A 27,106-nucleotide genomic window follows, 5' to 3' on the forward strand; every position below is an offset into this window, starting at 1 on the left:
ATTCAAAATGATCGTTGACAGTACAAGTTCCAAGTTGTATAAATTTATCAGGTTATGGGGACTGACCCAGTGATGTACAGTTGTGTAGTTGTATTTATATAGTATAACTTAAGCCAGAAGACTGCAGAGGTCTGACACAGTTTCCTGCCCCCATGATGATGTCACATGGAGCGCTGCTGCTATTTTTAGAGGCGGACGGGGAGCTTCACTCCCTGACATTTAGTTGGTGACCAGGGAAGGGAACTCCCACAGTTCAGTGCATGCACACTCACACACATATATATGTGTGTAAGTTTTGGTCTGTTGTGTGTGATAAGTGAGCTGGAATAAAAAGAGCCTACATTTTTTCATGCGTGCAAATTTTATTTAGATTTCTCAAATTTTGTGCACAAATGTGTTAACATCCCTGTCAGTGAGAGCTTTATCCTTTGCCACAATAATCCATCCACCTGACAGGTGTGACCATAGATGCTGAATAAACATGATCGTTACACAGATGTGCCCCGTACAATGAAGGGCCACACTAAAATATGCGGTTTTGTGGCTCAACATAATGCCACAGATGGCACAGGGAGGGCGCAGCTGGAATGTCGAGCCGAGCTGCTGCCAGAAAATTGAATGTTTATGCGTCTCCATCACCGCCAAAGTCATTGCGGAGAATTTGGCAGTACGTCCAACCGACCCATGTCGGTCCGGAACCTCCACATCTGGCTTCTTCACCCGAGACCACCCCACCTGGATGGGCGATCAAACGGTTCATCTGCACAGCTGGAGGATTTCAGCAGAAACTCAAAAACCGTCTCATCTGCAGTCTTGTTGTCATCACTGGTGTCTTCACCTGATATTTGTGACCTTTTGAGGCCCGTCTCTGTCCCCAGTCACGTGACGCCATGAATGTGCCCAATGAGTTCATTTGAGGCGGCTGGTTTCCTTAGTTGACCCGTAGCTCTGAAATATTCATGAAATTGCATGTTGTGTTTATGTATGTGTGTGTGTGCGTGTGTGTGTGCAAGATATATATAGTGAGTCAAGTAAATTCTTTATGAGACAGTACAAGCCTGTTTCATGCCGTAAGCAACCATCAGCTGTCTGATGATCGCTTACGGCATGAAACAGGCTTGTACTGTCTCATAAAGAATTTACTGGAATCACTGAATTATTTTGCACCTTATTTGTTGAGCACTTTTCCCCACCGTTGAGGGTTTCTTTTAACAAGGTTTTATATATCCATCCATTGTCCAAACCGCTTATCCTATCCAAGGTGGCGGGGATGCTGGAGCCCATCCCAGCAGTCATTGGGCGGCAGGCGGGGAGACACCCTGGACAGGCCGCCAGGCCATCACAGGGCACACACACATATATATATAGAGAGAGAGAGAGAGAGAGAGAGAGAGAGAGAGAGAGAGAGAGAGAGAGAGAGAGAGAGAGAGAGAGAGAGAGAGAGAGAGAGTGCTATCTACCAGCTGTTGCTTTGACTTCGCCAATACATTGTGGGGAATTAATTGCATTCCTTTCTGGGGATATGAATGCGTTTCATTACATCTTTTTACATAAATTTACATTTTGTTTTGTCTGCCATACATTCGGCTCCACCCATCAGCCTCCCTCTCCAACCATTCTGCACAATGGCAAGGCGGAGCTCTGGCCGACACGTGTGGAAGGACTCCGCCCACTCCCGCTGCACATGCAGGGTGTGGGAGGCTCTCCAACTCCACAAGGCTCTCCTCCAGACCTCCTCCAGGGCGCTGTGAAAGGCGAGCAGAGCCGACGGGAGGCTGGGAACGTGCGCTACGCTAAACCGTCCGAAGACAACCGACAAAGACTTTTTTTTTGTGTGAAGGAGCGAGCCTCGTTTGCCGCGAGCTGTCTGGGCTGCAAGCTTGTAACCAACTCGCGTGCGCTTCATCCGGTTCTGCGCTTCAGTAGCATAAAGCGCAGAAAACAGAAACGCGTCCGAGAAGAAGTATTTCTTCTTCTTCTTCTTCTTCTTCTTCTTCTTCTTCTTCTGGAGGACTGTTTACATTGGAAGCTGCCGACGCCACGTTTCTGCAAAGCAGAGCTGTGGAACTTGAACGTTGTTTTTTTCTTTTCATTTTTCTTCTTTTTTTTCTGTTGCGTTTTGACCACTGTTCATTTCCAAACAGCCAAACAGGCTGCAACTGCATAGAAGACCAAACAAAACCGTTTCTGTTGAACTGGTGCAGGAAAAGTACATCGGGAGTTATATTCATACCGAGCTCGGCCAGCTGTCTCAGTCGACAAGAGGAGCACATGTGGTGAATGTCATTTAATGGTCTTTGTTGCTGAAGTGCTCACTACGTTGAAATGGGACGCACACATTGATGCTCATCGTAAGATGATCTTTTGGACCATTTGCATCCAATGATACACTGACATCACTCTAAGAAGGCTTAAATCCCCCAAACAGGTCGTTTCACCTTGCTGCCGTTATTAAACCCCAGACTACATTAAGGTTTAGTCTGTTCAAAAACAAGTCTTCGGACCAATATGGATTGTCAGGATGAGAAGGAGGGCAACCCCCCCAGGTCAGAGAGGAGGTTCAGTCTGTGGTACATCGGCTGGTCCTCCCTGGACAGGCGGACCACCCTGCCCATGCTGCCCTGGCTGGTGGCGGAGATCCGGAGGAGGAGTGAGAAGAACGACTCCGGTCCGGTCCAGGCCAGGGAGGTCCAGCTGGTCCTCACGCCTCTCGTGGTCCGCTGTGTTCCGTCCAGAAACGCCAACTCCTCGGTCTTTATTTTCGAGCACAAAGCCCAGCTTATCTCCCGCTTCATCCACAACAGCAATGACCTGACGTACTTCGCCTACCTGCTGCGAGGCCAGCCGGAGAACCCGGAGTCCGAGATGTCCTGTCACGTGTTCAGGGCCTGCGAGCCCAACCAGGTGGGTATCTCCGGGATGAAACGAACCTGCCGAATTAACCCCCCCCCCCACCAACCCCAAAAGCTCAGTAACACGGTCAGCATCAGGGCATCACACAACACTGCACAGCTGCTCTGCTTTTGACCAAGTCAAATTATTCATAAAGCAAACTGCCAGAGTTGACCAGAGTGCCTTACGATTCACAATTACAACAAAATAAAGTCAAAAAAACAAATGCAAAATCAACTCCAGCTTTCTTAAAATAACACATTTCATTGATTCAAATGCAATGCAATGACCCCCCCACACACAAATAAAAGTAGACAGATGAGAAGAAGTTAAGAAAACGGCAAATGAAAATGCAAACGAAGGACTCACTGTTCATTTTTCCCATGGGAATGAATAGTAAGTCTAAACTTAATTATAAACTTGAGCTGTGGAAAGCCTGGACTAAATATAGGCACTGCAGGATGGCCGCTGTTACGTTTCAGTTGCACACTGTATTATAGAATGAGCAAACATGTTTTTCTTTTGGCATGAAGTATTTGGGCCAGCGGTTTGTGTGGATAATGCAGCCTGCAACCCGGATTCATAGGCAAAGTTAATCCACCCCTCGACTTTCACTGTAAGTGATCAAACACCTCCGGCAGCGCTGTGAACGCATGTTAAATCACAAACCAAAATTTGGTGAACACATGAAATTCAGGGAGGTGGGAGTGACGGATGTTCTAATGAGCAAATCATCCGTATTAAAATAACCATTTCAATACTGTAATGATAGTGATTGCATTGTCATTTTGTTATAAAATAATAATGATCACTGCTGATTACTCTTATTTGTTGTAAATGATATAGAAAGCAGTGTACTCAACATCAGAGCCCTGGGGAGTGTGCATGCGCGTGCGTGTGTGTTTTTGAGCATGCATGCCTCCACGTGTAGGAGAAGGAGAGTATGTGCTTCGTAAACCATATTTGGGGGTCAGGCCTTCACACCGCCGGTTTGTTTCTCTGTGTATACATGAATCACATGCCTCCGCTGAGATTATTGAGACAACATAATGAAAACACAGATGTGTGATTGTGAGACGGGCCAGGCTGAGGTACTCGTCCATGCTAATGATGTTTCAGCACCGAACCCGGAAACCCTCCAAAAAAAAAAACCAAAAACAAAACAAAAACCCTACTCAGAAGCACAGTAACATGCTCACGGTTTCTGCAGGGATCTCAGTACGCCTCTATGGGATGTGTCATGTTTCCTTTGGTATGTGAAAGCACAGTTTGTCTGCTGCTGAAAGCTGAGAGAGCTGATAAGAGGCGTACTGAAGATGGATAGATGTACTTTCAGAGAGTATTTAGGCCTTTCGTATAGGGACGCGAGCGCATGCTGCAGTCAGAAAAGCAACTCCAACAGTATCTACCTTGCTCCACGTTGTTGCACAAGAAAAACTGGTTGGACTGCTGGCAGCATGCACGAGATGGGCCATGTGGAATGCAACCCCGTCCAATGTCTGTGAATGTTCTCATTCATACAGGTCATGGTTATCCAAAGGAGTTGAATCAAGTGCAACTGGACTTGGTATATATCCATGAAGACGTTTCGCCTCTCATCCAAGAGGCTTCCTCAGTTCGTGCCTTTCTGATTAGACCAAGTGAGACTAGCTTGGTCTAGTCAGAAAGGCACGAACTGAGGAAGCCTCTTGGATGAGAGGCGAAACGTCTTCACAGATATATACCAAGTCTAGTTGCACTTGATTCAACTCCTTTGGAACCCCGTCCAATCAGACCCACGTTTCCCTGTATGCCTGCCTGCCTGCCTGCCACCGGTGTGAGCATTAAACCAGTCATACCTCGTATATCACACAAGCCTTCCATCCATCGTGTGGCCGTCTTTTCTTTTGCCCCAAACCAAGTGTCCACACACGGCTTATTTCTACTTTTACCCACAGACAGTGGCGTGTTCTCAAATCTATTATTAGCTTGTAGAGATGGGGATAGATTGTGTACAGCTGGAACGCGTTTTTCTTGTACCTTTCACAGTGAGATTGTGAGAGGATAAGTTGAGCTGTCACATCTTGCAGAATGGAGGGCCTCACTTGACACAAGGAATATTAGTTATGTAACCATGGGTGACAGTCATGTTTGACAGCCATAACGGCTGCAGAAAGAATAACCAATGCATAATGACAATCCACTTTTTTCCCCCCATAAACTAGTTTATAACCAACTTGGCTAACTTGGAAATACATTATCTTTCAGTCTCGATGAACTGCAGGAAGCTCGCATGAGGTCCGTTATAGATTTGATGACTGTTTATTGGCAGAAATAAAACCTTCTAAGCAACACAGCCAATGATGAATCAACACACACGGCTGCTGTTTGCCATTGTAATGGCGGCCTTTCACCTGGTTTCCAAGTCCGGCATTCTGATTCACATCCTCGGTGAGTTTGACATAACGGTGGACAGAAATAGAAGAGTGACTCACTATGGTCATGCCATTATCAGGTCAGCGACAGACCGTTTGAGCCCGCAAAGTAGAAACAGTAGATACCCCCACCGACACCCACCAGCCTGCCACCCACCCCCCAGTCTCCATTTACCCTGACTGGGTACTGGGACGCAGTGGAGGTAATCTGACAGAAAGTGTCCAGTGACGCTGCTTTATTCTGTCACTAAACCAAGACCGGTCAGTTGTCCACTGGGTATGGGTGTCACAACAGACCAATTTTCATGACAACTGTGACATTCTGAAAATGAAATGGTAACGTCATGTCAAAAAGCTAGGAAATGTTATATCACATGTAACACATAACTGGGTGGCACAGTGGTGCAGTGGTTAGCACTGTCGCCTCAGAGCACGAAGGTCCTGGGTTCGAACCCCGGGGTTGTCCAACCTTGGGGGTCATCCCAGGTCATCCTCTGTGTGGAGTTTGCATGTTCTGCCCATGTCTACGGTGGGTTTTCTCTGGGTACTCCGGTTTCCCGCACCATCAAAAAGACATGCATGTTATGTCTGTGCCCCTGAGCAAGGCATGGCAAGACGAACAGGAGTTGGTCCCCGGGTGCTGCGCGGCGGCTGCCCACTGCTCCTAGCTACACAGCTAGGATGGGTTAAATGCAGAGTGTAATTTCCCTACGAGGATCGTTAAAATATATCAAAATTTAAAAAAATCAAACTAGGGATGCACCAGTGCTGGTACTGGTATTGGATATTGGGCCAATACCAGGCTAAAATACAGTACTGGTATCAGACAGCTTACCTAAAATCTGATACCAAAAGCCACGAGTAACATGTCATAAATAAAACCAAAATGGCTTGATGTACTGCATTGTTGCAATAGGGAAGCCTGTATTTCTTGAGATATAGATATAAGAGATAGATTTAAGTTGTTAAATGTCAGATCTGAGAAGGAAGAGAGAGAAGATGTTTCATAAACTGAAAGTACAAGTTTTCCAAACACTTCACCGAGCATGTACCTCAAATTCATCGCAGTCCTGGCCCACCGAGATTTTGCTGTGTGATATAACCGACGGCTCGTCGTCATGGTTACACGGTGACATGGCTGTCGCCCGCCTCGCTTTCAGTTTGGCTGTGAGATGGGCGGAAGGCTTGAGGAGAACGTCGAAGCTGTTCTGAGATACAGCTGCAAACACAGAAACACTTTGTCGTTTCGTTTCATGTGCGCAAGCGCATGAAACGAAACGAAACGAAACATCATTTCGCCCCAGCCCACAGCAGCGCAACACAAAGACAAAAACACACATCCAAAAACTACAAGAACTACAAGAACACATATATCCAGACTAAAACATATATCTAAACTAAACATAAATAAATAAATAAAAATCACTGCCCAGGAGAACGAACACCAGCCAGGATGTGCTGTAGGAACTGCTGGTCTGCATGGGCTAGCAGTTAGCTTAGCCTGCCCCGCTTCCGCATCCTGTCAGACCGCCCTCGGTGTTTCCTCTTCGGGAGCAGCTCACGTCAGGGCCGTGGTCCTTGGGCCCATGGGATACAGCAGACCAAGCTCCCTCAGCTGATCCACCGCCAGCTCTCCCAGCAAGACACCTTCGACACACCTCCCCGCACTCCGCACGATGACACTAAAAACACAGTCAAGGCTAGGCGAGGCCGCCGCCAGAACGCCGTCGATGTTATCGGAACTGCCGGTCTGCATGGGCTAGCAGTTAGCTTAGCCTGCCCCGTTTCCGTGTCCTGTCAGACCACCCTCGGTGTTACCTCTTCGGACACAGCTCCAGGCAGGGCCGTGGTCCCCGGGCCCACAAGACGTAGCAGACCAAGCTGTCCCAGCTGATCCAGCACCAGCTCTCCCAGCCATCAAACGAAGACAAACTTAGACACAAACTTTGACAAAGATACTGCATGGATAGTACTGGGTGAGGCTGCAGCAAATGTGAATTCACACTGCCATCTTCCCACACCAGTACTGGGTGAGGCCACTGCAAACGGGAATTGGCGCTGCCATCTTCCCACGGTGTGGGCACAGGTCTGTCCTTTCTCTTCCTCCATAGAAATATGGGTAGAAATCTTGTTTTCTTCCATGACATAAACTCTCAACCAGCAGATACTGTAGTTTTGTAACCTGGGGTCCAAATGGTGCAGATTTTTTTTAATTGTTGCACTTTAACCCATTAAACATCACATTTTCTCTTGGCTGATTCCATCTTTAACTCTCCATAGCTTTAATCTGAAGACAATAATTTCTGTGAACAGTATGCCTGTCAGATTGCAGTATGTTGCAGACCAATTGAGAGGCCACCCAAATTTTAGTATCCCAGCGACAGCATGGTTTGTCCTGTTAGGCTAAGAAATGTGCAGGATTAATGTGATACCCAAGAAACTAGGATTGGCCATCTCATGGGGTGCATGCCCAGTGGATGGATGGGTTTTATCAAAATGGCTTCCTCTTTCTATGTCAGTGCATTTTCTACGGGTGTGCACCCTCCGGACAAATGCTCATATCTCAAAAACTGTATATCGCACAGCTTAGATTTTTTTACATTGTGACTGTCACAAGAAGTCGGCGAAGATTTTGATGTATAATGTCTACGAATTATTTAATAAATATAAATTAATACATAATAACAGAAAATCCTGTGATGGACTGGCGGCCTGTCCAGGGTGTCTGCCCGCCTGCCGCCCAGTGACTGCTAGGGTAGGCTCCAGCATCCCGTAACCCCAGGTGGGATAAGCGGCTTGGATAATGGGTGGGTAATGGATGGATGAATAACAGAAAAGAAATCAAACCTGGGTCTCTTACAAGAATGACCTTGGCCTTATTTATGAATTGAGTGCTCTGGTATCAGAGATAATTCATGTAGGGCTAATAGCCTTGTGTAACTGAGCATATTTCCACCCAGTGTTTCAGTTTACCTCGATCTGGGGTAAACTGCACCACAAGGCGATGTCGCTCACCGCTCGACCAAAGGGGCCGACCCCCTGGCGATCGACCAGTGAGTCTTTTTGTAGATTACAGTAGTCACTGTGTTGATTCAATAAACTAACTCATAGCCTAACTCCAAACAATGAGGCAGTATCTTAAAATAAGGAGATAGTATCTAATTGTTTTATTTATATCTCAAATAATGAGATACTGTCTCAAAATAATGAGATACTATCTTCTTTTTTTTAAGTGGCAGAAATTGACTTCCACAGATTTCCCTGTGGATCAAGTTGAAGGTCAGAATAATCTGACCCCCCAATTTACTAAAGGTTGGCAGCGGTGCTAATGGCATTGCGTGCTTATTGATTGATTTATCAATGGCACACAGATTGATTTTGCAAGTTTAACCGAAGATGGACACCAGGGTACCAACATTTAGTGCCTTAGAATGGACAGCGAGAGTGCAAAACTCGTTTGGCCAAAACCCGAATTACTGGCAGATAGGCGAAGTGGTGCCTTTTTTTTAGTGACCAAGTTTGTCACCGCCATAATGCATAGTGATCGCTGATCAATATCTGCTCACATCCACTGGGCTGACTGCCTTTTTTTTTTAATTTACTGGTATATTCTGCAGTAACATCACTATGACTAGTATTTAAAAACGTTTATTATGATCAGTTGATCTGCTTATTGAGGTGGATTAAGTGTAGGCTATAGGGAGGAAAGTAAGGAAAGACTGGCTGAGTAGGTGAGGATGGGCTGTGAATGGACACAAATGTGCAAAAAATTAGAAATAATTATTATCCAACTACATACGTATAAAAGTATAAAAGAAAGTACATAAAAAATTATATTACCTCTATAGTAGTAGCCGCCCCCACTCACACACACATGATATCATAGTCCATCTCGATGTTTCACTGTAGGCATCATCATATGCCAATTCAGTAGACATCACCCAACCCTACAAGAAACAATTGTTCTTTCCCGTAGACTATCCTTATTGTGTATTAAAACAGTGATATCCTCTAAGGGGGATTTAATTACAACCAACCTAACTAACTAGACTGCATGTGCAAATCTGGCGTGTGAATTTTGTATTGTTTCTCTGTGTTGTGACCTTGTATGAACTCGTGTGTTTTTGGCGATGATATATATTTGGCAATCAGACAAGAAGGGACAGAGCCGTCTCTACTTTTTGAGGAGGCTGAGGTCCTTCAAAATCTGCCAGACAATGCTCAGGATGTGGTATGAGTCTGTGATGGCCAGTGCTCTCTGTTCGCTGTTGTGTGTTGCAGCAGCAGGTTGAGGGTAGCGGATGCAAACAGACTCAATAAACTGATCTGACGTTGTGGGGGGTGGCGGTTTCTGAGAGGAGAATGCTGTTGAAGTTATGTGCCATCATGGCTGTCTCCCACCCACTCCATGACGTGCTGGTCGGGCACAGGAGTACTTTTACTAACAGACTCATTCTGCTGAAATGCACCACAGAGCACCACAGGAGGTCATCCCTACCTGTGGCCATCAAACTTAACAACTCCTCCCTCAGAGTGTCAGACACTCAGAGTTAATGGTCATTGGACTGGCCCTTCGACTTGTTTTACCCTGTCGGGTTTTGTTTGTGCTGTTTGTTTTGTGTTGCAGTGGTGCAGTATAGATAGGGTGTCAGCATGGTGCACATATGTTTATATATTTTGCTCTTATTTCTATTTCTTATTTGATCTTTTATTTCTATTTGTTTCTGTTTTTCTTGTTTCTATTTGTTTCTATTTTCTTGTTATCTTGTTAGTTTTTAGTTTTTTTCTGTACTAGAGCGTGAGTGTCTGTAATAGGACCCAATTCCCCCTCTGGGATGAATAAAGTATTCTGATTCTGATTCTGATGTTAGGCCCGTTGCAGGGAAATTTGGCCAACAGATGAGCTGACATGCTCAGTACTCCAGCGGCTCAGAGGGCACAATCCTCATGTTTATTTTCTGCTAAGCTCTAAAGCTGTACCACGCTGTCAGTATGAAGGCCATCTCTGGATCATAGCAAGCCATACTGTCTGAGAGACAAAAACCGTAGAGGCAGTCAGAAGCAGGTGAATGTTAAAACGGGGGGTGGGGGGGGGCTGGCGTGAGGAGCAATTAAACTTGAAGTATATATTTGAAAAGATTCCTACTTGAATCTGTGTGTGTGTCCTCTGTTGTTTAAAATAACTGCGCCTTTTTCCAGTTCCAGGGAACCCGCGGCTTGTCTGGCTCTGTGCTGGGTTGGCTGGGAATAATTAATCAGATCAGATGTTACCGTGGGATCACCTTACTTATGAATAATCCATGAGGTCTTGAATTCTCAGCAAGTGCTGTGCATCATTACTTCATCAACCACAGAAGTGGTGCACAACATAACAGCCTGCAGAAGGCCGGACGCGTGGCTGTGATTCCCGGACATCTTTCCGAGACTCGATATCAAGGCCTCTTGAGATGCTTTGACATCACTGTGCTGATGCTTCCCTGTGTTGGGCAGCTAAAAGTCCAGCAGATTAGCTCTGTTATTTGTGTGCAATGTTGCAACGCCTGTCCACATACCAAATATCCTCTCAAGGCTGATGATATTCATCTTTATGGTGGTGAAATACTTTCAGGCATGAATTGGATACAGGGTTGTGTAGTGGGCCATAGAGTTACTAGATATTAATTTGTTCTTTTGATGATTACTAATTTAAGCTTAATTTAAAATGAGTCGTTGACTTATTACCTAACTAATTTAAGTTAGGTAACATTTTCGTCTGTTTGGATTCTAGACTTCCTTTGTTTGGAGGGTTACATTTTGGTTTGCTGTTATTCAAATCTGTAAAGATTCCTGGGAATGAAGTCAGTTGACAGTTGAAAACTTGACCACACCCCGTCTTCTGCTTCTTGCAAGTCAGAGCGTTATCTGAGGGAAGACACGGTTTAATGGATATCACTTTCTCTCCCGTCTCCCTGCAAACTCAATGGACCCCTCTGTCACCGGCCCCGTTTGGAGCTGAAAATCATGTACCACGCAACAACAACAACAATGTGGAAGGTGTTAAGCAAAACATTTGATTAAGCCTTTTCTGTAGCGATGAATCAATTCCACTCACATCTCGCGTTCGTTTCTAACCAGGGATCAGGGTTGCTCTGCGTTTTCCCCACAGTTTCCTGCTTCGCTGTTGTTAAGAGCACCTTGCAGGCGTTGGATTGATGTGTTCTCGTTATATAATTTCTCTCCATCTTAACGAAAAGCATATTTGTAGAGCGGCCCACCTGCAGCTGTTATCAGAGATGGTGATAAGAGATGTGTGCAGACTGCAGGGTTGGTATTTGCTTTAGCGTTCATTGTTGCCTTGAACAGGTTATTCAGATGACCTTGGCTGTGACCTCGGCTGCAAGTCCTCCTGCCCTTTAGGGAGCAGAGGTGTTCAGAGGCTATCTGTGGGCGTTTTATGTCGGCCATGGCAGCATCCTTTATTGATTCTGTGTTCTCTGGTATCAGACTTCTTTCCTTCGCCCACGGCCGCGAGCGTCTGAAGGCAGACTGACATAGTGAATTGCAGTACAGTCCCCCAGTGTCGTCTAAGAGTCATACTAGGACTTGTTCTCTGTATTCTCTGTCTCAACTTGTGCCATTTAGTTTTGTTTTTTTCTCTGTGAATAAGTCACAGTCAGTTTTCCTATGCTTTTTTGGCATGGATGGCACCGACTGCACCTCCGGGGATTATGTAACACAGCAGAGCAAAAACAGACCAGCTGACCTTCAAGTCTCTCATTTTTTACTACCTTCTGTTTTTTGTTTTTCTTTTCAGTCGTATGGAGCTATATAGAGGCGTTTCCTTACGTCTTGCCTAGACCACTATTATGGACGTTTGGCCCTTGATTATATAAATCTTGTGTTGCTTTGGTATATTTAAGCTTTTTAGTTCCCATTTAAAAGACAATTTTATGTCTCAATCAAAAGACACTGTCATGTGAGCTGCCGACAAAAAGATCTCTTGTTGTTTTTATACTTGCTATCAATACTGCAGAAATTCATGCCAGTAATTTGTAGAAAAGAATAAACCATAAAAGGTGTTGTGGTTGGCTTCTTATGCAATTTTTCTCATTTTTCGCATTTGATCATCTATTTGGTTTCCCAGGTTAGTCTGATAATTACTTTATTTAAAAGGTCTCATATGATATGCTCAATGTACAGAGAACAACAAAACCTACACTGTGTCATGTCAGGTAGTGTCATGTAAGGTAATGTTGTAGTTTTGTTTTCATTATCCGGCATTCTTCTATATAAGCGTATTGATGTCTCTTCCTCTTTTTCATTTCCATTCCTCCCTCTCTGCTTCCTGTCAGGTTCCTGAGGTGATCAGCGGCATTCGCCAAGTGTCCAAATCGGCCCTGAAGGAAGATGCCAAGCCCAAGCAAGAGACAGATGAGGCCTTTTACAACTCTCAGAAGTACGAAGTCCTCTACTGCGGCAAGGTAGAGACTGATGTAGTACATGCCATACATAAGACTGTTTTTAAAGTAACATTGTGTAATTTTTCTATAATTTAGCGACGTGATCATTTCCTTATGCACAGGAAATGATGCTGTACGACGCATGATAAAAATGAACACAGGATTTTAGATGTTATTTCCTTCAGCAGTGGACCACACGTGTTTTGCTGCAACCGCTAGTCAAGTCATGTCAAGTCAGTTTATTTATAGAGCACATTTAAAAACAACAAACAAAGTGACCAAAGTACTTTACAGGGAGATTAAAATGATTACAATCAAACAGAAACACAGGAATGATCAAATAAAAACACAGACATAAATAAGAGGATATAAGTAAGGGGAAAAAATATAGCATATCTTGGTAAAATCATAACACAAGCAGCATTGCAAAACAAAAACAAAAAAACAACAACAACAAAACAAAGAAAATACAAATAAAAGCCAGAGAGTGGTCAGGCATGTCGTCGTGATGACAATTAAGAGGCTAAAGAAAAGAGCTGGGCCTTTAGACAGGTTTTAAAAATACCAATGGAGGGGGAAGATCTAATTCTTCTTCATCTTCTTTCAGCTCGTCCCCTGTTATTCAGGGGTCACCACAGTAGATTTTATAGTTTCCATTGGTACCATGTGAGGGCACAGCACCAATGGCAGTCATTGTTAACCCGGGCCTCGACTGATGCGGTGTGCTCTTGTAAATCCGCATACTGATTTGGCAAAATTTTACATCGGAAGCCCATCCAGACACAACCACCAACCCTATGGACTGGGGCACAGGTAAAAGCACTGGATGCCATCCCAGTATTCATGGACTTGTGCCCATGCCTGTCACCTAAGGGGGAAGCTCTAATTATTAACGGAAAACTATTCTACAAGTAGTAGGGCCAACAACTGAAAATGTTCTATCACCTTTGGTTTTAACTAGGTGCATGGAATGAAGAGCAGTGATTGATCAGCAGATCTATAAGGAGTCTGGAAGTGGAATGGGGGATGAGTAGTTCAAAGATGGAACCTGGTGCCAGTCCATGCAGTGCTTTAAAAACAAATAAAAGAATTTTAAAAACAAATCTGAATGTCACTGGTAACCAGCGAAGGAGATGCCAGTGCAGAAGAGATGTGGTCTCTCTTTTTGATACCAATGAGGAGTCTTGCTGATGAAATTTTAAACCAGCTGAAGGTGAGATAGGGCTGACTGATTAATTCCTACATAGAGGGAATTGCTGTATGGCAACAGGCATGGGCACAAGTCCATTAATATTGGGATGGCATCCAGTGCTTTACCTGTGCCCCCGTCCATAGGGTTAGTGGCTGTGTCAGGAAGGGCATCCAACATAAAATTTTGCCAAATCAATATGTGAATTGACAAGACCATACTGGATTGGTTCAGGCTCAGGTTAACAATGACCGTCACTGATGCTGTGCCCTTACAGGTTCGAAACTATAAAATCCGCTGTGGTGATCCCTGAAAACAAAAGAAGTAGAAGGAATTGCAGTAGTCGAGGCGAAAAGATATCAGAGCATAAATTATAGTTTCCAAATCTTTAACGAGCAAGAATGATTTTAATTTTGCAACTGATCTAAGATGGAAGAAGTCAGTGCTGACAACTGAGTTGATTTGTTTATCAAATCTTAAACCAGAATCAACAATAACACTTTTTGCTGTCTAGGATTTTACATCTTCAATGCAATTTAGCAGGGAGTTAACACTACATGGATCACAAGATTTCAGTGAGAGGTACAGCTGAGTGTCGTTGGCATAACAAATGTAGGCGATATTATGTTTTAAAAAAATAGACCCCAAAGGAAGCATATACGTATATGGGGGAAAAATAGGCCCTAAAATGGAGCCTTGTGGTACTCCACAGGAGATGGATGTGGAGGAAGAAGACACATTGTCAATTTTAACAGAGGCTGATTGGTCTTGGAGGAAGGAGACAAACCACTGAAGGGCTTGTCCCTGAATACCAACAACATGCTTACGGCAGTCATAGAGGATGGAGTAATCAACAGTATTGAAGGCAGCCAAGAGATCTAAAAGAATTAAAATAATGTAATTTCCATAATCTAAAGAAAAGAACAAATCATTTGCCCCCCTCAGGAGAGCGGACTTTATGCTATGGTGCATCCTAAAACCCAGCTGAAATTTGTTCAGTATGCTGAATTTGAAGGAGATGAGTTGATAGAAAACTACTTTTCTAAGCATTTTGGATAAAAATCACTAATAACATCTACCATCTACCACCAATAACATCTAAAAACATAAAATACTGCGTTCATTTTTACTGAGGCTCATAGCGAGTGTCACTTCCTGTGTGTGAATATGCTGTTAGGAAACTTGGGGTAATATTCGATGTTAACCTTGGTTTCAATAATCAATTCAAACATGTTGTTCAGTCATGCTTTCTCAAGCTCAAGGTAATTTGCAAAATCAGGGAATTTTTATTAATTACCGATCTGCAAAAAATTGTACATGCTTTTATCTATTCTCGGCTTGACTATTGTAACGCACATTACTCTGGTATCAGCAAGGGGTCCCTCCACCATCTGCAGTTGGTACAAAACGCTGCTGCTTGGCTCATTACCAGGACAAAGGGGCATGACCATATCACCCCTGTGCTTTGCCTCCCTACACTGGCTCCCTGATATAGTATTTCGAATTGGTTTTAAAATGTTATTGCTCAATTTTAAGGCTTTGAATAGTCTTGCGCCTACATACATTTCTGATCTATTGACCTGGTATAGGCCCCCTCGACTATTAAGATCTGCAGATGGAGCCCTGCTCGTTATTCCCAGGTTTCGGTTTGTTACAAAGGGTGATCGGGCTTTTACTGTGAGAGCCCCTACACTCTGGAACTCTCTTCCTATTGAACTAAGACAAAACAACTCTCTAGCTTCTTTTAAATCTCATGTAGAAACTTTTCTTTTTATGAAAGCTTTTACAAATGTTTGATATTTGTTTTTATTTGTTTATACTGTTTTTATTTTACTCTTGCATTTTTGGTCTTATTCTTATTTTTGCCTTGTCTGGTTTTATTTTCTTTATAAAGCACTTTGTAACATTGTTTTATATTATTATTATTATTATTAATAAAGGATCATGTCTTGTTGGCTTGTATTGTGACAACACTGCCTGTGCTGGTCTCACCAGACCATTTGCGGAGACAGCAGTGGAATTAAGTGGTGTATTGAAGGGTCAAAGTTCTCAATTTGTTGTGTACACACTCCAGATCTTAATACGTACATACCTACGTATGTAGGTGTGTGTGTGTGTGTGTGTGTGGGTGTGTGTAGGCCTATGTGTGTGTGTGTGTGTGTTTATAAATGTATATATATATAATGGTTGACTTGTACGTGTTGATGTGCCTGTGTATATGCCCTCCACACATAAAATTCTCAGTGGAAAAGTAAAGTTATCTGAATGAGTCAAGTGTTTGTATTTGATAAGATCGATAACACACATCGTTGAATTTAAACAATCCAGGTGACAGTTGGGCACAAGAAGGCTCCGTCTACCCTCATTGATGACTGCATTGATAAGTTCCGGCAGCACGAAGTGGAACGTAAGCACATGCGTTTGCTCAACGGTCAGAGGAGCTCGACTGAGAACGCCCCTGTGGAGTTTATACTGGGAGGAGAAGGAGAACCCCTCTCCTCCATCCTGAATGAGGACCCGGAGGACGGCGACAGGCGAAGGTCGGTGGACATGACCAATGGTGGAGGTAAGGGTCTGTTGTAGCAAGACAGTTGGTCCAACTCGTTTCATTCATTTGAATTTTCCGTTGGGACTATTAGCATAAACCACTGCGTGGGTGCTAATGATGGAAAAAAAATGCATCAACAGTTGCCTGACTTGTTCTGCGCTGTTTGCAGCACTTTTGACTTGGGTTGGGCAAGATTCCCCGGCTGAGTTTTGACAATCTGTCAAGTTTTCTGAAATTCTTGAACCCTTTTCTGTTACCCGAATGAAAAATATTGTTTGAAGGTCTCTGTAATAAATACAAAATTTCACCTTTGTGTAGCATATCAAATCTACTTTCAACTGCGTCTGTCAATATGGATGCTCCTGTTCTTCTTCTACGCCTTTTTACTGTGCGCCGTCGAAAATAACTGTCGCTAATTCTGTTTTCATTCACCTGAGCTTACTTGTATTACCGCAGACATCACAGCGGACAAAATAAAATTATTTCTTTTAAATAGGAACAAAGGGAAATAATAAAAAGCCTTCCTACATGAAAGAACGTGTTTAGTGTTCTTCCTACAGGATTTGGAAAAGGTGCGTTATGAGACGTAGAAGAGGAAGAGGAACCTCTATTTTAAGAGATGCATTTCAAATGCATCACGAATACCACACAAAGGTGAGATTTATTACAAATACTTTCAAACAACGTTTCACTCAGGTAATAGAAAAGGATTCAAGGATTTAAGAAAGATGATCAGATTGCTGAATTTCGGACGGGAAACCTTGCCCAACTCAAAAGTGGAGCGAAGTGTGCTTAACAAGCTTTCCAGGAAATTGTCAATGCATTTCTGTGGGCCTATACACCCACACAGTGATTTGTGCTAGTCCCAAAGAGGCAAGTTATCTCTTGATTGATATTATTGATGAAATAATGCTTTGCAAAAGTGAGAGGAGATCAGTGGAAACTGCTTATTGTGAGCCATCCATCCAGACCGATATGATCTCTGTCGTGGCTCATCTCTAAGCAAAGACAAGTTTTTTTTATGACCATCTAATGATGAGTATACTTATTAAACATATTGTAATTAAATGCTTTGACAACTTATCAGTTTTACTGGATGTAATTTGCTTACAGGCAGTAGTAGATTGTTGTCTGTTGTCTATTGCATTGTAACAAATATCAGCAGCTTCAAACAGGAATTAGAAATAGACTATAGATGACATTAACATGGCTTAACGCTGTCTAAAGTACATTTTTAATAACAGTAGACCCAGGCCTACAAATAATAATAATAATAATAACAACTTTATTTATATAGCACTTTTCTAAAACAACGTTACAAAGAAATAAAACCAGACAAGGCAAAAATAAGAATAAGAAACTTTTTAAGATGAGAGTTAAAAGAAGCTAGAGGCTTGGTTTGTCTTAGTTCAACAGGAAGAGAGTTCCAGAGTGTGGGGGCTCTAACAGCCAAAGCCCGATCACCCTTTGTGACAAACTGAGACCTGGGGATAACCACCAGGGCTCCATTTGCGGAGCTTAATGGTCGAGAGGGTGTATGCCAGGTCAATAAATCAGAAATGTGTGTAGGAGCCAGACCATTTAAAGCCTTAAAAGTGAGCTGAGCAATAACATTTTGAAATCAATTCGAAATATAACAGGGAGCCAGTGTAGGAAGGCAAGCACAGGAATGATATGGTCATGCCTCTTTGTCCTGGTAATGAGCAGAGCAGTGGCATTTTGTACCAACTGCAGACAGTGAAGGGAGCCCTTGCTGATACCAGAATAAACTGCATTACAATAGACAAGCCAAGAATAGATAAAAGCATGTACAATTTTTTGCAAATTGGCAGTTGATAAAAATGACTTAATTTTGGAGATTAGCTTGAGCTGGAGAAGGCATGACTGAACAACATGTTTGATTTGATTATCAAAACCGAGGTTAGCATCCCCAAGATTCCTAGCAGCCTGCTTAAGACTACCTGAGAGACCACCAAGATTAGTAACAAAAGGGCTAATGGAATTTTCGGGACTGAACAGAATGACCTGACTTATCATCATTAAATTTGAGAACATTTTGAGACATCCAGGATTTAATGTCAGAGAGGCAAGTTGTGAGATTTGCTAGGGTGCTAGGATCTGCGGGTTTTAGTGGCATGTATAACTGAGTGTCGACCGCATAAAAATGGACCCAAAATGTTCCGGACTGTTTGATCCCTGTAATTGGATGATTTAAACAGCACTGGTATAGGAATTAATGCTGGGTGATATGGAAAATATTATCATGATAATAATATCGATATATCACGATATCTGCTCGCATATGCAAAAATACCATGTTTAAGAAACCGACTGAGGTTCATCACATTAAACTATTTGATAATTTAAAATATGATATTGTGGCAGGAATGAGGAAAAACACAGGAGACCAAGGCGAGTTTGATGTTTATTCCTCAACTCCAAAAACCAACTGCAGCAGGAACAACCCTGCACCAGCGAGCCCGGGAACGTAAACCACGCCCCCAGCTCACAGTCCTGCTGGGTGAGAGGCATAGCCCCTAGTGTCCGCCACAATATCAAACTAAAACTAGTTTTCAGATAATACTCTGTCATTTACAGTTAAGGTCAAAATTATTAGCTCCTGAGGAACTATGGAACATTTCCCTAAAATTCTGCCCAATGTTTGCATCATTCATAAAACTTTACATAGTAAAGCATTCATCAATATTAAGGCCCCTGTTTGGTACATTTTGGAATTTAAAATAAATCTTCAGGTTTGCTTTACACCAAATGTAGTGAAAATTGAGGTGGTCAAAATTATTAGCCCCCATGTGATGTGTTTTTTGCTTTCAAAACACACCTGAGCAATCAATCAGCGTTCAAACCACACCCGAGCAATCAATCAGCATTGAACTTTACTTAAGGGACTCCAATGGACAGGGCTAGTGGCACTTGAACACTTGATTGAGAGGGACTACTCTTAAATTCTTGGTAAGAAGTAATTTCATCATGCCAAAAGTAAAGAAATCAGTCTGGAACTCAGAAAGAAGATAGTGGATGCTCATCTTAAGGGGGAAGGCTATACTGCTATTTCCAAGCGTTTCACAGTGTCTAGAACAGCTGTGTGTTGCATCATTGCAAAGCACAAGGAGACAAATACTGTTAGAAACAAACCTGGATGTGGTCCAAAGTGCAAGATTTCAAAAACTTTGGAGAGGGAAATAGTCAGAGATGTCAACAACAATCCCCGGATCTCTGCCAAGATGACTGTTGCTGAACTGGCCTCTTCTGGACTTTATGTTTTAAGGAAGACTGTTGTGAGGGCTCTTCATCGTGGTGGGCTTCGAGGTCACCATCCAAGAAAAACTCCATTGCTCACACAGCGGCACATCAAAGCCAGACTGAAGTTTGTCCGTGAACATTTGAAACATGGGCATGAGTTTTGGAAGGCTGTCCTTTGGTCTGATGAGACTAAACTTCAGCTGTTTGGGCACATGGGTGGTTCTTTTGTTTAGCGAAGGAAGGGAGAGGCCTTCAACCCTAAAAACGCAGATGCCACGGTTAAACATGGTGGTGGCAGCATAATGCTGTGGGGCTGTTTTGCTGCTTCAGGCACAGGGAACCTTGTTCGAGTGCATGGGTTCATGAAGAAAGAAGATTATGTTGACATTTTGAAGGATAATGTAAAGAAATATGCTGCCAGTCTAGCTTTAGATCGCTGCTGGGTCTTCCAGCAAGACAATGACCCAAAGTGTACATCCAAGTTGGTCCAAAACCTTTTGAAGGACACCAAAATCAAGGTACTGGAGTGGCCCTCTCAGAGCCCAGATCTCAATCCTATTGAGAATCTGTAGCGAGAGCTCAAGGTTAATGTCCATGCTGGAAAACCATGCAATTTGGATGAGCTGGAAAAATTTGCCATGGAAGAATGGGTTAAGATCCCTCAAGAGACATGTGCCAACCTGGTTAGGAACTACCATTAGAGGTTGTTGTTAGTTGTGAGTCAGAAAGGTTACACTATTGACTATTAATTGTCAGAGGGCTATTAATTTTGGCCTTGTCATTTTTGTTTTTTCTTGTTTCAGTTCAGCGCATCAGTAAAATATCTTGATCAAGCTTAATGGAGATTTTGTCTTTGTTCTTTTGGAAGCAATTAAACTATAAACACTTTTGGTTATGATCATTTCCATGGAAAAGTTAAGGGTTTTGTTTGATGTCATAAAGGGGGCTAATAATTTTGACCTTAACTGTATTGCAGACCTCATTTTATCAGAAAGTTTAGATCTTAAATTCTCGTTGTTGTTAATTTAGACAACAGAATGTTGTACTGTAGATCATTGCTGTGTTGGTGTCTTTCTCCTGTCCTCTCTGGTTCAGGTCCAGGCCTTTCCAGCAGTGCCAGTCAGGGAAACCTGAGGGGTGCATTTCCGGAGTGTATCTTGGAGGATTCAGGTTTTGAGGAGCAGCAGGAGTTCCGGACTCGCTGCAGCAGCCTGGCGGGGAGCCTGCAGAGGAAACCCGGGGAGGGTGTCATGATGGGCCCAACACGCCGCCGACATGCCAGCGCCCCCAACCATGTTCAACCCTCCGATGCAGACAAGAACCGCACCATGCTCTTCCAGGTACAGTAACACCAACTTTGGGCTTTAGTATCTATGCAATTTACATTGGAATTCTGGGGCTTGTGGTTTTATATACATGTATTGCCTGCACTTGACTGTGGAAAGAATTCCCTCAAAAGGTCATTATCTGTCTGTCTGTCTGTCTGTCTGTCTGTCTGTCTGTCTGTCTGTCTGTCTGTCTGTCTGTCTGTCTGTCTGTCTGTCTGTCTGTCTGTCTGTCTGTCTGTGTCTGGTACACGAGAATGAATATGGTCTCCAGTTCAATTTTGAAGGTGTGGGTCTCATCTCAGACTTCACAGCATTATGACTTGGACTTGACTCAGTCTTTCTCAAGGCCGGTCAAGTACAAGACTTTAACTAGAAGAGTGTTCTCAGTAGCGTGCAGATCCCCACAAGGTGTTATCTCCTCCTCTCCGGTGCTCAAACTTGGTGACAAACCACCCTTTTTTCGCCTTCCAGGAGAAGGAAAAATACAGAGGCACTGCCTGCATATCTCCCTTTCTTCGGTGCTTGGACTTGGGCGAAAAACCACCTGAGGTGTTAGCACTCAGTTGCGGTATAAAACAAGGTTTTGAATCACTGCCACAAGAGGTCCTTGATCATACAGCCATACCTGTGGACAAACATTATTAGGCTGACAGGCCCAGAAAAGGTTTGCTATATGACCATTTTGGTCTAACCCTAACCCGCTCTTTATTTTCGTAATATAATAAAGCTGGGTAAACCGTTTACACTTGCGCATGTTTGACTCTCATCTACAGTTGACACAGATCAGGCAGTGACACGAATATACAACACTTCCTGTTTTGACTGCAACCTAGAGGAAGTTGTTCCTTTATAACTTCTGCATATAAGGATTAGCAAAATTCTTTTAATAACTTTTGATCATGTCAGTGCCTGATCCAAGTCAACCATAGATTTGAGCGATTGACTTAGATCAGGCAGCAACATTGAGTTGCATTAGTTGAGCAAGCTAGAGCGTGAGTGAAGAGAGAGAGCGGCACTCGTTAAAACAAACTTTTTTTTAAGGTTTTTAATTACTGCAAACACGAGAGGTTCTTTATCATACAGCCATAACTGTGCAAAAATTATTAGGCTGATAGGCCCAGTCGTTTGCGAGATTAGTCGCAGACAGACAGACACACACACACACACACACACACACACACACATGACCAAATGTGTAATTCCCTCCAGGCTATCTGCCGGCGGGGGTAATTATCTTTTTATTTTTGAAATTAATATCAAACTTCCCCTGAAAGCATCAATAATTTGCAATCTAATCCAATCTGTTTCTATTTTATCACAAGTAGCTGATGTCTCTTAAAATTGGAATCTGAAACATTTCTTCCTCGAAGGAGAAAAAAAAAGAAGCTCGGACTCTTCCCCCTTAAAGACTTGATTGCGGACTTGGTCTTGCCTCTGGTGGTCTGAACTACGAGGCTACACAGACTCACACTGTTCATGCTGCCGATCAAAGGCAGCGTTCACCAGCATGTGAGCCGTTTTCTGTTTGCAAGACGTAATTGTGGGTTTTACTTTGGTGGGGGAATTGTTTTGGAGACTCGTTCCTGTACTCGGATGTTTCTTCTCTGGCAGTCCAGGTGACAGGTGTCAGGTTGGTTCCCATGAGGAGTTTCATCACACCAACACACCCTCTCAGTGGAACATGTGATGGAATAGGTGGCCCAACATGCGCTCACATGCTTAGATGCTACCAAGGGATCCAGTCATATTTGAATTCCAGCGCTTTGCAGTTGACCCAAGGGAATGAGTAATGTGTTTGTTTGCAGCATGGATGGAAAAATATAGTGCAGTGTATTCTTTTGTGCAGTACAAATTGGTGAATTGCACATTTATTTGATACACCTTGGATTTAATCTACCTTGTAGTAAAGGCTAGGTCTGTGAGTGGCTATCTTGTTTCCCTTTATTGATCAGATGGACTGACATAACAGGTTTCTCAGCTGCATGGGACAAGTTATGATGAGACTATGCATTTGATGCCGTCTGTCTCACATACAGGGAAAAACAGGCTTGCTCGTTTCAGTGCTGTTTGTCATTTGATCCCCATCCTACATTTAGCCTAGCCTCCTCGGTGCACGCTACAGTGCTGTAAATCAGTTTAATGTGGGTGCGGTTGGCAGCTACAACCTGCAGGCAAGCGAGGCCATGTGTTACTGCCTCGATTATAGGGGCTGTAACTTTCTCAGCAGTATTTGTGAGTGGACTGCTCTCCCTATGAGGAAGTAGAAGGCTGCATCCTCATGATCAGCATGCAGGCTGTTTCGTTTGCAGTCCGAAAACGCACGTCGATGCTGATTTAGTGAACTAGAGTTTATGAGCCGCAATACAATTCTCTCTGTTGCTGTCAATTGTGGGGAAAACTCATTTTGCATAGACTGTTGACCTTGATTTTGTTTGTGTGTGTTATGTTTCTTTGTGTATGTGTGCATGGGTGATATCTGTCCTTCATTTGACCGGACCTCTGAAAATACCCTAGTTCTTTTTATGGATCATTGTAAATTATTTAAAGCAGTCATTGATTATCTATGTGCAGTGGTTAGTTCCCTTGTTACCGTGTGTGTGTGTGTGTGTGTGTGTGTGTGTGTGTGTGTGTGTATGCGCGCGTGCGTGCGTGCTTGCGTGTGTGCGTGCGTGGGCCTGCATGATGCGTGCGTTGTGTCTGTCTGTCTGTACATGTTTGTCTTGCAGGTGGGGCGTTTTGAGATAAACCTCATAAGTCCCGATAGTAAATCAGTGGTGCTGGAGAAGAACTTTAAAGACATCTCATCTTGCTCTCAGGTAAAGCTGGGCAATCATTCCGTAATTATTGTATACAATTTTTCAATGGTATTGTGTCACAATACACAGTTTCAATGTCAAAATCAATAAGGAGAATCCTAAAATCTCTCACAAAATTAGGTGTGAAATATTTGCGGGCGCATCATTTAAAAACTCGTTTTGGTTTGATATTATACTTCACATTACCAAACAGTTTAATGTGATGAACCTCAGCTGGATTCTTAAACATGGTATTTTTGCACATGTGCGCAGAAGTTGTGATTATATTATTGTGATATTTTCCATATTGCCCACCACTACTCTCAGTTCAGAATCAGAATCGTGTTTATTGGCCATGTAGGTTTGCACATAGTACATGGAATTTGACTCCGGTTTCGTGGCTCTCTCCGTGTACTTAACATAGAATAACAACACTACAATCTTCAGATATATACACGAGGATTGACTTATACAGGCGAAATAAGAGGTGATAAAGTGCAATGGTGCAGAGAATATATCAGAGAATATAGTGAAGGGGATAGGCTGCAGCATCCCCGCGACCCTGAGAGCAGGATAAGCGGTTTGGATTATGGATGGAATATAGTTATATAGAATATAGCTTAGTGCCAGTCATTGTATTATGTCTGAATATCTCCTCTTTTGACTCCATCTAAGTCAAACTCAGTTGATCCACTCCCAACAGACTATTTCCCTGCAGAATATTTGACCTTCGTGCACATTCTGTAGATCACTGTTGCAGTAGTGCTTGCTGTCACTATAAAAGCCTTTTTTGTGTGTCTTATCCATGATTTAAAGCTACACTTCTATGTGCAGTGGTGTTTGAGCAACCCAAATTCCAGATATCCATTTGTAATGGGATGCGAGTCACCAGTGCAGTTGTGTCAACCCTGAATAAGAAAGGTTTAGTTATTGATGTTGTAGTCTGTTGGAAAAGCTTTTCCACCAGCTTGCTCTGCCAGTGAAGCTATCATCCTAAATATGCCAGTGATAGGATGGAAACATAGGATATATAGGCTAGGAAATATCAAAAAGGACATTTGTTTTTATGTAAATTCTTGGCATTGTAGCTTAAATGACATCGACGTGTGCTCTCTTTTCCAGAAGGGCTGTTCCAGTGTTTTAAGTAGACATCCTGTATAAAGATAATGCAGAGATAATGTATAATGAACCCCACTGTTGTCTAACCAGGAAGTCCTGACAGTAGTGATTATCATTTTTCTTCCCTGTGATGGGACAAAAAAACGTTGTCATGTCCCAGTCTCTTGACTTTTGGTTCCTCTTCTGGTCCTTGATACAGGGAATAAAGCAGACGGACCATTTCGGGTTCATTTGTCGGGACGCTGTGGAGTCTGGCCCCAGTCAGTATGTCTGCTACGTCTTTCAATGTGCCAGCGAGTCCCTGGTGAGTCACACACAGCATATCAAATACAAATCAATTCAGGCTTTAAGCCTTTGTTTTCAGTCTCTGCAGTCCTCTACTCTCCTTTATGTGTGTGTGAGTGTATTTGTATGTGTACCCTGTGTGTGTGTGTGTGTGTGTGTGTGTGTGTGTGTGTGTGTGTGTGTGTGTGTGTGTGTGTGTGTGTGTGTGTGTGTGTGGGTCTGTTTGCTTATATGTGTGTCTGTTTGCTTATCTGTGTGTCTTTGTGGCCTCTTTGTGTGTGTGTGTGTTTGTTAGGTGGATGAGGTGATGTTGACTCTGAAGCAGGCGTTCAGCACCGCAGCAACCTTGCAGAGCAGCAAGACGCAGGTCCAGCTGTGTGAAGCCTGCCCCATGCACGACCTGCACAAACTGTGTGAGCGAATTGAGGGTGAGCCGAACGAGCGTGAAGCCAGCCAGACGTGCACTCCCCTCCGTGTCTTTCCTTCATGCATATTTAATGCGATCGTTATTTCTCTGTGAGAGTGAAGCTTCCTGCGCTGTATGAGTATTCCGGTCTCCCTGTGTGTTTCTAGGTCTCTATCCACCCAGGGCTAAGCTAGCTATCCAAAAATATCTCTCCCAGCTGTCTGACAACGAGCAGGCGGATATTTTTGAGCGGGTTCAGGTAGGGATTCGCGCCCCCTAGAGAAGACTCCTTCTTCACTGACAAAAGCATTGATATATCAACTGCTATTGGCGATTATTAACCGTAAAACTTGTTTATGTGTGTGTGTGTGTGTGTGTGTGTTTGTGTGTGTGTGTCTCCATATCTGCAGAGAATGAAGCCCGGATGCGACCAGGAGGAGAATGAGCTGGTGATTCTCCATCTGAGACAACTGTGTGGAGCCAAACAAAAGTCCCACCTCCACATCGGAGAGACCCCTCAGGTTATTACTCTAGAATAACCACATCCTAATTAGCTATACTTAGTCACGTGAAGGACCCAGTTTACTCCTGGTATTATTAACACGATGTCTGAATATGTTATGTGGATAAGAAGAAAAAAATGCACAGTAATTCACAGCGTGTGTTATGATAAGAACAGGATTGGATCTGCTTGCCAAACTACCCAAAGTAGTCTGGTTCACAAAGTAGTCTGGTTCACATTATGAAATTATATTATAACACTATATTATATAAGTTTCAGCCAGAATCAGCAGGTGTAAATGCCATCCATCCAGGGAAGTAGAGTCATCATCATCATCTCCGTCTGCATCATTTCATTATGCTGCACTGGAGGTTCCTTTCGTTTCCAATGTAATGTTGCATGTGGCTAGCATCGATGCTTACTGACGCTATTGTCGTTTGTTTTTGGACCAAGGATTTATCCAACATATGCATTAAGAATCAATGTGTAGCTCTGAGCAGAAGTGGTGATGTGCTAGTCATTGGGGTGGCAAGCTAGTTAATTGCTAAAAAAATAAAATCACTCGTCAGATCCGACTATGGCCGGACTCGATGAAGCAGCAATCATTGGCAAAACGCTGTCTTCGGGAGGGGGGCGGAGTCGGCTTGTGTTCGTCACGTGAATGCGTCTCTGTGTGTGTCGGAAGAAACAGTGGTTCGGCCTGGAGTCGCCTTGTCACGAAAGTGGGGAGGCGGTCTCCTTCGAGACTGCCGGCCGGAGAGATGCAGTTGGCGAATGCATGCAGTACGAGGGTGGGTGTTTGAATTAAAATAGGGATCGATTGGCCACTAAATTGGGAGAAAAAAGGGAAAAATCAGAAATAAATTTGAAAAAAAAAAATAATAAAATAAAATCAGATTATGAGCAGTGACTATAGTAATTTTTTAAA

General features: G+C 43.3%; 1 protein-coding gene across 2 annotated transcripts in view; it reads left to right on the forward strand.

Moving 5' to 3' along the window:
• Positions 1-2,508: 2,508 nt before the first annotated feature.
• tbc1d4 (TBC1 domain family, member 4) overlaps positions 2,509-27,106 on the forward strand; it is a 61,817-nt gene continuing 37,219 nt past the window's right edge. Inside the window, exons 1-9 of one of the 2 annotated variants that reach the window (XM_056289506.1) lie at positions 2,509-2,904; positions 12,638-12,766; positions 16,263-16,500; positions 20,839-21,083; positions 23,798-23,887; positions 25,185-25,289; positions 25,566-25,698; positions 25,844-25,935; positions 26,087-26,197. In XM_056289506.1, the coding sequence (XP_056145481.1) occupies positions 2,509-2,904; positions 12,638-12,766; positions 16,263-16,500; positions 20,839-21,083; positions 23,798-23,887; positions 25,185-25,289; positions 25,566-25,698; positions 25,844-25,935; positions 26,087-26,197 (1,539 nt within the window). Of the gene's footprint in view, positions 2,905-12,637; positions 12,767-16,262; positions 16,501-20,838; positions 21,084-23,797; positions 23,888-25,184; positions 25,290-25,565; positions 25,699-25,843; positions 25,936-26,086; positions 26,198-27,106 lie in introns of those variants that run through there. The other variant, XM_056289504.1, reaches the window with a different exon arrangement.

This window comes from Lampris incognitus, chromosome 11, assembly GCF_029633865.1.
Source record: "Lampris incognitus isolate fLamInc1 chromosome 11, fLamInc1.hap2, whole genome shotgun sequence".
Lineage (NCBI taxonomy): Eukaryota > Metazoa > Chordata > Actinopteri > Lampriformes > Lampridae > Lampris > Lampris incognitus.